Below are 11,401 nucleotides of genomic sequence, written 5' to 3'. Positions count from 1 at the left end.
ATCAAATAGAAATATTAAGAATTTAAGAAACTGACAATGCTTACATTTAGTTGTCATTGTCTTGTTGTCACATATTCATTTTTGTTGTTGTTGTAGATTTATGCGTATGACATAATTAAGTATAAAATTTGAAATTATAATTTGTACTTTGTGAGCTGTTGTTAAATTGCTAAATTCATAATTAAATTTTTACATAATTAATTAAACTGATAAAAAATTTAATTAAATAATTTAGCTTTTCTTTAAGGCTTGTCACAGTGATGGCTTTTTTTTTTGAAGTGGATGCTTCATCATTGGCAAGCAGTATTGAATTAAATGTTACTGAAATATAAGTAAATTTAATTAATTACTATGTTTTAAATTATCATCAATTTATAAGTAAGGAAAAATATTTTCTGCACAATCGTAAGGTAATTTTGATTTATTCATTCTAACTAAAGATATTACATATCTTACACATTTTATCAAAAAATATTACATATTTTAAACCTATAATCATTTCCGGAATTAATTTTATGATAATCATAAATCCGAATTGATTTATTCATTGTAACTAAAAATACTACATATTTTACAATTTTATCAAAAAATATTACATATTTTAAAGCTAAAATTATTCCCGGAATTATTTTTATGATAATGATAATTTCCGAATTTGAAAAAGCCAAACAAACCCATTTTGCTTGCTTTTTTTAGTTTATATTTAAGTTGATAAATTTGTAATGAGGAGTTTTTTTAATTCTTTACAAATTTTGAATTTTTTTTTCAGGATGCGCTTGTAGATTCGGAATGGTTCTCTCCAGGTGAAATTCATTCAATAATACCAACCGGAAATAAATGGAGTAAACGGAAAAGGAAAATAGAAGCAAATAAATTTCATGATAATACACATTCAAATTGTTTATTTTATATGCGTTGGTATGAAGCATATAAAATTCGTGCTTTAAAACAGCGATTTGTAAGTTTGCTTGCTATTTGAGTGCTAACAAATTTTTTTTAATATAAAATGATTGGTATGGGATGTCAAGAACTGACAAAACTGCGAAAATGGGCCTGACAAAGTGTACCAAACTTCACTTTTCCTACGAATCAGCTGTTATATTCAACAAATTAATTAGTGAAGGTTAATTAACAAATACTGATGCCTCACTTCATTTTAATTTAGCATTTATTTACACTAAATTTCAATCGTTATATAAAAAATTAAACCGGAGATTTTAAGTAGCATATTAAAAGAATGAAATTTATTTAAACAAATTTGAAAATAAAACAGTAATTATGAAATGATTAACTATTTTTTTAAATTTTTATTTAAAAAAAGAACAAGATTAATTGTAGTTAAGAATTGCTTGATTAATCAACTTTTGTCAAATTAAAACTCATTATCATTTTTTTTTCTTTTTAGCATATAGGATTATTGTCTAATAATTATAACTTTTTTCTCGTCATTTTATTTTTGTTTCACTTTTACATCTCTGATAGCAATTATTAAATTATTTACATATCATATTAATTAATTATTCATTTATTTATTTAATTAGCTATCAAATAATTCTAGTCATGCCTTATTCCATATGATAAATTATAGCTAATGTAATTTTCAAATAATTATTATTCTTATCTTCGTATTTTACATTCATATTATAACATATCATTTCTGTTTCATTTGCTCTTATCACTATCATATTTAAACGATCCTTTCTTTTTATTGTAATTTTTGTTCTTCTAAATAAATAAAGTTCAAATTTCAATTTGACAATACTAGGAAGAAATGATGAAGGTAAGAAATGAAAAGGTTATCGATAGATGAAATGATAAAGATCTTAAGTTTGAAGGACCGCAATCCGAAGCTCGCACTAAATCTCATGTAAATAAATGATCACATTTGTCAAATGAGTATGATTATATCAAATAGTAACAGTGTGATAATTGACAGTTAACAGTTTCACACTGCGGACAATTTAAAAAAAGAAATGAGTTAGAAAATTGTATTTTAGGATAAATTTACGATAATGTGCTTAATTAAATATGAATCATTTAAATTATACCTCTTACACTTTTCTTCTTCCGTTTTTTTTCATCCTTTCATTTTATTTCAATCTTTTTCTTTCATTTTTTTTTTTTTCAACACCAATTTTTTTAATTTTATTTAATATTTTTAACAAACTTTTTTCCTTACTATTTTTTTTTCACCTTCATTTTTTACCTCATTTTTCTCGCATTTTTATTTATATTTTCTTACTATTTCGTTTTCACTTTCTTTTTTTTTTCTTTGAGTAGATTGAAGCAAATAATAAATAGACTATCTAAAAGCGATCCATTTAGTACACAGATATGAAGACGTATACATTTACCATCTCATTTGATGACCATTTTTATTTTTCACCAAGTATATGAAATAATTTCAAAAAAAAAAAACAATCCGCTTAAGTGCACACATACACATAAATACATACATGCATATATACTCAAAAAATATATATATAATATTTTATTATCCTTATTGCTCTTTTTTCTTCTATAACGTTTATATTTTAAACATCAAAAATTGGATTTAAAAAAAAATATTTCAAATTATATTTTGCGCAATTATTTTCTCCCCAAAATATCAAATCTTTTGTGAGAAAATATAAAACAAAATTCAATTAAAATAATGATTTCTTCGTTACCTTTCTTTTCTTAATTTATTTTCATAATTAATATTATGGAAAAAAAAAAAAAAAAAACGAAGAAATAAGCATTATGTTTCATTTGGAAAATAAATAATTTTTTTTTTCTTTTTCTAGTCCATTTTTTTAAAAAAAAGACAAAAAAATAAATAATAATAGAAATTTCATGTTACAAATTAAAAGTTGAACAATAAAAAAAGTTTCAAATCGTTCCCTCCTGTCTTTTTTTTTTTTTTTTTTTTTTTTTTTAAATTAATGTTGTTGAACGGAAAAAATGTTAACTGAATTGAGATAAAAGGGTAAAAGTTTTTTTAGTCGTATTTTTTTCAACACAAAAAAAGAAATAAAATTCAAAGAAGTTTTTAAATGATTGTCGTTTAATAAATATTTTCAAAACGAAATTTAATCATTAAAACAGATATAACTATGAATTAATATTAGTTGCACAACATATCAATTGTTAACATGGATCTATAATATGAATTTTTAAATTCGTACATTTATATGAGATTGTTTAAAAATTAGAACAAAAGGATTAATTGCTACTCGTAATCAAACTTGTTCGTCAAATAATAATGAAAATAACTTATTATCGCTTATCCAGCTTTAGTTAAAACTGCTATTTCATCTCTCAAATTATTAATTTTGAATTAGCATTGTTCTGATATTGTTCTAACCATTCTTCAAGTTATAATAGTCAAATTCTGCTTTACTAAAATAGAAATAATAATAGTGATAGCAAATAATAATAACAATAACAGTACTAATAAAATTAATATTAATGCTAATATTAACATGAATAATAATAGTTATAGTAACAATAGTTAGAAATCAATAATAATAATAATTCTTAATCATCAACAAATTTTTTTACTTCAATTTAGGAGGTAGGGATAATTAAATTTTACATTTTATAAATCTTTTAAAGTCATAAAAAATAAGGAAATGTGAAACAGTTAAAATTTAACAAAAGAATTTGTGCTAAATTAATACCAATAAAAAACATTAAGCATTTAACAATTACCATTATATGACAAAAGCAAACTATTTTTCATGTATGAAGTAAACTAATTATATTTAGTACAATAAGAATTAACTTTATTTATTGCAAAAATAAAAACGAAAAAGAAATTCTTTCATGAACATAACAACAAAAAAAAAAAAAAAAAAAAAAAAAAGAAAGAAAAAAGTAAAATGTGAGGGATGAATAAGAACATGAGAACGGGAAGGAATGAGTGAAGCTAATGTGAAATCGTTGAATTTTTAATGTTAATGTATCGTTTCCACAAGAAGAAAAAAAAGGGAGAAAAGAAAATGATCAAATGAAATGGAGTTAATATGAATAAAATATTCAGAAATAATGATTCGTTGAATATGTAATAGCTCAACACACCCATTAATAACATAATCAATTTCAAAAATAATTATCATTAGCAATATGCTTGAATTTAGCGTAGTAGAAGAAAAATTTTTTTGTTGTTGTTTTAGAAATGAATAAATAATGAATAAAAATTAATTTCATTCATTTATTTTGACATTTACTAATTATGTAATTTTTGATCGTTTTTTGTTTTCTCATTCTTTTATTTAATATTTCTAATAGAAGGAAATGATAATAATATTATTAATATTTGTTTTTAAACTGTGTCATTTGCAATTAAATAGCAAATAAAATAGCTTTCAATGGAAAGAAATTTTTAAATTATTTCAAAGTTCATTTTTTAAAAAAGTACATTGGAATGTTCTATTTTTCAGAAATATAGATGAAAAGAAAAATTGAAAATTGAAAAGGCTTTAATGGATAATTTTCGATTATGCAAAGTATATAAATAGCAACTAAAGTGCACCAAAAAAAAAGAAAAAGGGAAGAATAAATCCCATTTTAATATTTACATTTTTCATTTTTCCGATATCTTAAATAACCACTACCATTTATTTATCTAATTATTCAGTTTATTATTATTATTATCATTATTACTATTATTATTGCTATTATTATTAGTGTTTTTGTTACTGTTCTTGTTATTATTTAAAAAAGAAGACTCAAAATAATTTATTACTTTTTATAGAAGAAATATTTTCTTCCTTTTCATTTACTCACTTTTGCTTTTCCTTTTTTCTTTCATTTATCTATTTGCTTATCTTTTCAAACTGATTTTTTAATTCGCTAATAGCAATTTCAATGTGTCACCACTATAATAATGTATCAAATTTATGACGAAAAACAAAAAAAGCAATAAATCTAAGTACTTTATTTCCTTTTAACTTTTTTTTTTTGCTTTTCTTGAATTTCTTTTTCTGCCCTCAAAATGAATGCTGGGAAAATGATTTAGAAAGTTTGTAATAAGTCTATTAACAAAAGATGAAGTCATCATAAATGTAAGAAGAAGATGAAAAAGAAAGTATTTTTATGGTCAAATTAAACAAAATTCCCATAAAGAAAAATTTTTGATTCATTTTTTCTTCTCTCGTCCTCTCTCCCACTCTTTTCTTTTAACTGTAAAAAATTAAATAATCCTAATTAAAGATATTAAAAACAATGAAAGAGAAGGCAAGCGAAAGAATTGATGACAGGGAGAGAGAGAGAAAATAACAGATTTGTAAAATTTTTGAGCTTTTCTTTTTCCTTTTTTTCGCTTAAAGTTGACAAATATATCAGGTGAAAATAAAAGAAAGAAGAAAAAAAGAAGAGTTGAAAGAGTAATAGCTGAAATTAGTGAATAAAATTTATTTTTTCATTTATAAATTGCTTTGTTCACCATTTCTTTTCCCCATATATCTATTGTGTACTGGTAAATGAGTTTAATGATAAGTGCAGCAGCAAGTTAATAGGTCTTTTCACGAGATTAATTTTAAAAAAAAAAAAAAAAGGAAAAAGAAGAGGAAAAGAAGGAGAAATGAAGAGAAAAGACAAAAAAATCATTTTTTTTTTTTTGAATTAGGTCAAAAATTAAGAATTCAAATACGTCTAGTCAGTTGAACTTTACAATAATCAATTTTAAATTGAGACAATCAAAAAATATGCTCTAAGTAATGTCTTTCAAGTATCATTGAATTTTTAATGCTAATCAAAAAATTGATTCATCTTTTATAGAGAGAAAAAAAGAGAAGCAAAAATTAAAAAAAAAAGGAAAGGAAAAGAAAAAGAAAAAGGACAAATATGTATTTAAATATTGCTTTTCTTGTTTTTATGTCGTTTAAATTAATAAAATTAATTTTGAAACAAAAAATTAAGAGTTTCACAACATATTTTAACTTGGATTATTTTCTCCTTTCAATAAAACATTTTTTAAGCTAAATTTTTACATATTTTTATATTTGCTCCAACTAACATATTTAAGCTGATTTTTTTCAAGAATGGAAGAAAAAAAGAAATGAAAAAAATCAATAAAACTGCGTACTTACTTCATTAATTTTAATTTAAAGCCTTATTTCAAAGATGGTAAAAGATTTTTTATTTATTTTTTTTTTGTATAAACAATAATTATTTAATTGAGTTTCAGTTAACATTTTTTGTGAATAAGTGAATACAAAAAGAAACGAATAAATTTTAATAATTTGTTAAATAATTACTCATGCAAAAGATTTTTTTTATCATTATTATCCGTTGATAATGTATGTAAATAGTTCATTTCAGTTCAGATTAACAATGAATCTTTTTTTTTTCAATCAGCGCAAAATCTATTTATTTCACACTTGATTATGTCATAAATATATTACATTTTTCATTGGGTCTAACTGCTTCATTCATCATTTGAACAATAAAAAATAAATAAATAAAAATAAAAATTCATGCCAATTAAATTTTTGATATAATGCAAATTCGAAAAATGGAAAAACTTTTTTCTCGTTAAATGAAATTTTTTATGTCAAAAAAATTTAATTGAGATGTGATAATCAATTTAGATATGCCTGATTGTGAGATATTCAAGAAAAAAAAATCCTCTTATTTTTACTCTTAATACATACTAAATTTAATAAATTTTGAATAACAAAAAAAAATTTTTCATAAAATTAAATAAGATATTATTAATAATATAATAATATGAGTAGATATGCTATTATTATGGTTTCTTACATATTACATTAATAAATTTTAAATTAAAATGCTTCTTTAAAAGAATAAAGAAAGAAAGAAAGAAAAAACGAAAATAGGAAAAATATTAAATGGAAGAGCAAAAAAAAAAAAAAAAAAAAAAGAAAATTAAAGGTGTAAATATTCGTGTTAAGTAAGTATATTCAAATAAAATGTGAATAAATGATGTAAAAGTATGTGAATAGTTGTATATACTTAAATAATTGATCGTCTTACAGTAATCTTAGCGAAGTGGTACTTGTAAATTTACAAATGATATTTAAGAAAGGCTATTAAGTGAAGTGGAAAAAGAGGGGAGGAAAAAAATAACGAAAGTGATAAAAGCGGGAAAAAGAAGAGGAAGAAAAAAAAGAGAGAGGAAAATTAGAGAAGAAAAGAGAAAATCCTGAAATTAATCATATGAAATGTTTGAATTGTTCAAGAAGGGTGAAAAATAAAAATGATCAATGAGGCCACATGTAACAGAGGAAATTGAAACCATCGAATGATGATGATGATACTCCATGTTCATTAAACCATAAGTCATTATTGGAAAAAATTCATTGAATTAATCCATCTGCTACCCAAAAAAACAAAAAAAAAGATTTGTCCGTTGCTAAAATTATATCATTTTTCATTAAAAATTTCTGTTCATTAAAACAATATAATTTTAAAAATTTTTATTTTTCATACAAATATATTTAATTTGAAATTCTAAAATTAAATAAGTAAGAAATATTTATTTATTTATTCACTCATTTACTTATTTACTTAACAAAAAAAATTTCTGTCCATATTATGCTATTGTTTTAATTAAAATTTTTCATATTATAAGTGGAATGCAATGTAAAAAAAAAATTAATTACTAATAAATTTTAAAGTTTAACTTTCAATAAGAAAAAGAAGGACAATAACATAAACTCTATCATATCTAAACAAACAACACTCAATTCTATGAAATTTCTGTTTTTTCATTATAGTTTCAAATTGTATTAATTTTAAAACTGAAAGTTCGAAACTTTTTTTATAACTTTTTTTCGTTAAATTTTTATAAAATTTTATGATAGAATTATTTTATTTTTGCACACTTTTTTAGTAAAATATTTTAAAATTGTCATTTGATAAATAATATTTGCTAATAAATTTGTTGAGTTGTACAAAGAAAATTTTAGTAAATTTAATAAAAAATTTTAAAAGTAAAATTTTGATTTCTTTTTCCAATCATTTATTGAGCAAATATTTCTTGCAGCCGCATGTGCAGCTGCAGTTGCAGTTGCAAGTGCAATTGCATATCTGCTTGCACATACAAATATATTAGTTTATTGATCCAATAATGACATTATTATTATTACTACTATTGCTCAAGTAGATCTAATCATTACTTACTTTCTTCTTTCACAATTACTTCTTACTTATTACTTAATATTTACTTATTGAATTGATATACATTACTTATTATTAAAATTGATGTTAGTTGATTATTTCAATCCTTAATTCTCATTTTATACTAACTATTTGTCAAAATGATTAATTAATTTGTTTTTTCTAATATCAAATATTTATTTGCTATATTAATTTGAATTAATGAGTGAATTAATTAATTAAAATTAATTTATGTTATCCTATTTCAATTCAATCCCTAAGTATGTAAGTTACATTCTGTTCTGTTAATTAATTAGTACATAGAGTAGAAGTAATTTAGTTGCAGTTAAATTTTTTTTTTTTTTTTTGCTTTAAAATTACAATTTGTTGAAAAATTTCTAATTATTACGAAGTACTTAAAATAGTTAAAAATTAAAACTAATTACTATAAATTATGGATTTAAAAATTTTAATAACTTTCGAAAACTCATAAAATTAAAAACTAAAAACACATATTTTTAAGTAACTAATTATGTAATAAATAATAATAAAATTAGTAAAAGAAATAATATCAAATAGAAATATTAAGAAATTAAGAAACTGACAATGCTTACATTTAATTGTCATTGTCTTGTTGTCAAATATTCATTTTTGTTGTTGTTGTAGATTTATGCGTATGACATAATTAAGTATAAAATTTGAAATTATAATTTGTACTTTGTGAGCTGTTGTTAAATTGCTAAATTCATAATTAAATTTTTACATAATTAATTAACTGATTAAAAATTAATTAAATAATTTAGCTTTCCTTTAAGGCTTGTCACAGTGATGGCTTCAGAAGTGGATGCTTCATCATTGGCAAGCATCATTGAATTAAATGTTAGTGAAATATGAATAAATTTAATTAATTAATATATTTTAAGTTTTAAGTGTGATTTTAAAGTATTATCAATTTACAATTAAGGAAAAATATACCATACTTTATATTTTTTTCAAAAAATATTACATATTTTAAACCTAAAATCATTTCATAATGATAATTTCCGAATTTGAAAAGCCAAAAAACCCATTTTGCTTGTTTTTTTTTAGGTTATATTTAAGTTAATAAATTTGTGATATGGTATTTTTTTTAAATCGTTTATAAATTTTGAATTTTTTTTCAGGATGCGCTTGTAGATTCGGAATGGTTCTGTCCAGGTGAAATTCATTCAATAATACCAACCGGAAATAAATGGAGTAAACGGAAAAGGAAAATAGAAGCAAATAAATTTCATGATAATACACATTCAAATTGTTTATTTTATATGCGTTGGTATGAAGCATATAAAATTCGTGCTTTAAAACAGCGATTTGTAAGTTTGCTTGCTAATTTTAATGTTTTAAAAAAAATTTTTTTAAATCAAATTTTACTTAGATTCAATATAGTTATTTTTTAAAATAACAATTTTGTGAATTGAAAAAAAAGTTTTTTTTTTTTTTTTTTTTAAATTTAAAATTGTAAAATTCTCGTGTACAATTGTCAAATTGTGTTAAATATTTTAGGAACAATATAAAATAGATGAAATACAATCGTTTATAAAGCAAAAAATTCAAAAAATGAATGATGTTGTAAGAGATGAAGAAATTAAATTACGCTTAATTTCATCAGTTATTCTAAACCGGATCATATGCAAAGTGATCCTGATTTCCTGAAACGTAAATATGGGTAAATTATTTCTTAGTTGATATTTATTCAATTTTTTGAGAAAACAAACAAACAAACAAACAAAACAATATCAAAATTATTACAACACTAACTTATTGTAAAATTACATCTACATTTTGAAATTAAATTAAATTTAAAATTACAAATTTCAAAAAATTTAAAGTTAAATATAAATTTATATTTGAAATTAAATTTGAAAAGGCAAAATTGTGATGATAATTAACGTAACAAACTTGGTTGATTATCATTATATGCTTAATAATTAGATAATTTTTGCTGTAAACAATTTAAAAGTTAAAAATTAAAAGTTCATAAATCATAATCTGATTAGCATAGAATCTGGTATGTAAGCTAAAAATAAAAAAAAGTTACACAAATTTAAATTTGCAAATTTCAAAAATTTCGAAATTAAATTTATATTTGAAATAAATTTTTATTTTATAGAGCAAATTTAATTGGTTGGTTAGATGATGTCGCAGCTGAATTAAGTCAACCATCATCAAAAATTATCAACGAACTAATGCGTGATTTCACTTCACTTAAAGAGGTATTTTATTATTTAAAAAAAAATTAAAAATTTTGATGAACAGAATGAAATAATTCAAACATCTAAATTGTTTCAAGTTTCCTTTTAATATAATAAAAATTATGAATTTCTAATATTTAATAACTTCATAACTGGAATTTTTAAGTTAATTTAAATGTGTGCCAATTGTGATCGAACATTTCAAATGCTTTTATAATTCTTTATTTAGCTATTATATTTCATAAAAAGAAATAAAAAATTTGCTTTTTTTTTGAAAAATCTAACAGTTTAATTGTTGATTAATTTATGTTTTAGCATATGATTGAAATTAAGCAACATTTATTTCTTTTGATTATAAAACTTTTATACCATTTTTTTTTTTTTTTTTTTTTTTTTAAATTTTAATTTGTAATTAAAATAAATATCAATTGTCATATAGGCTGATCCATTATCAAATTGGACCGAACAGAGTAGCGAATTTTATTGTCGAATGCTTGAAAGGATAAATAATTTTGCTTCTTCAATGGCTGAAATGGTTAAATATTCATTTATTATTGAACCTGGCACAATAACACCTCATTTATCGGTAAAATTTCCTAAAATTAAACTTGCTTTTTAAAATATTAAGTCAATTTTCTCGACAAAATTATCCCAAAATATAGAGCAGTGAATTTCATTTATCGATCAAATTCTCACAATGAAATTTATCTTCAAATGAAATTTAAATTTTTGCACAAATTAGCACAAAAATTTTAAAAAAAATTTACCATTTTATTAAAAATGTTTAACAGAAATTTAAATTTTTGAAGTGAAAAGAAAAATAAGAAACTAAGAAAATGTTTTGAAATGATTAAAATTTAAAATTTTTCTTTCCAAAATTTGAAATTAAGAAATAGTTTTTCTTCTCCCATTTTTTTTTTTTTTTTTTTTTTTGTTTTTTTAAGGAATATGTGGCGGAATTTCAACAATTAAAAACATTTTTTGAGCGTAATCCGTTAATATCGGAAGAAGCAAAGCAAAATGCTTTTAATCGAAATCTTGATAAAGCAAGAAATAAATGTTAG

General features: G+C 21.5%; 2 protein-coding genes across 2 annotated transcripts; both read left to right on the top strand.

Annotated features, from left to right (window-relative positions):
* Positions 1 to 260: 260 nt before the first annotated feature.
* Bm55 (Uncharacterized protein) lies at positions 261 to 979 on the top strand (the record flags this gene model as incomplete). Its single annotated transcript, XM_043082731.1, has 2 exons — positions 261 to 317; positions 770 to 979. The coding sequence occupies 2 exons, from the start codon at positions 261 to 263 to the stop codon at positions 977 to 979; spliced, it is 267 nt and encodes an 88-aa protein (XP_042938665.1).
* A 7,955-nt stretch (positions 980 to 8,934) lies between these two features.
* On the top strand, positions 8,935 to 11,401 carry Bma-egg-3.1 (Uncharacterized protein; the record flags this gene model as incomplete). The annotated part of the gene is made up of 6 exons (XM_043082730.1): positions 8,935 to 8,985; positions 9,270 to 9,418; positions 9,755 to 9,811; positions 10,256 to 10,358; positions 10,777 to 10,923; positions 11,282 to 11,401. 6 exons carry the CDS (start codon positions 8,935 to 8,937, stop codon positions 11,399 to 11,401), a joined length of 627 nt encoding a protein of 208 aa, XP_042938664.1.

Source organism: Brugia malayi, assembly GCF_000002995.4.
Source record: "Brugia malayi strain FR3 genome assembly, contig: Bm_007, whole genome shotgun sequence".
In the NCBI taxonomy this organism is placed as follows: Eukaryota; Metazoa; Nematoda; class Chromadorea; order Rhabditida; family Onchocercidae; genus Brugia; species Brugia malayi.
Note: the sequence above shows the minus strand (reverse complement) of the source record. Positions and strands in the feature narration are given on the sequence as shown.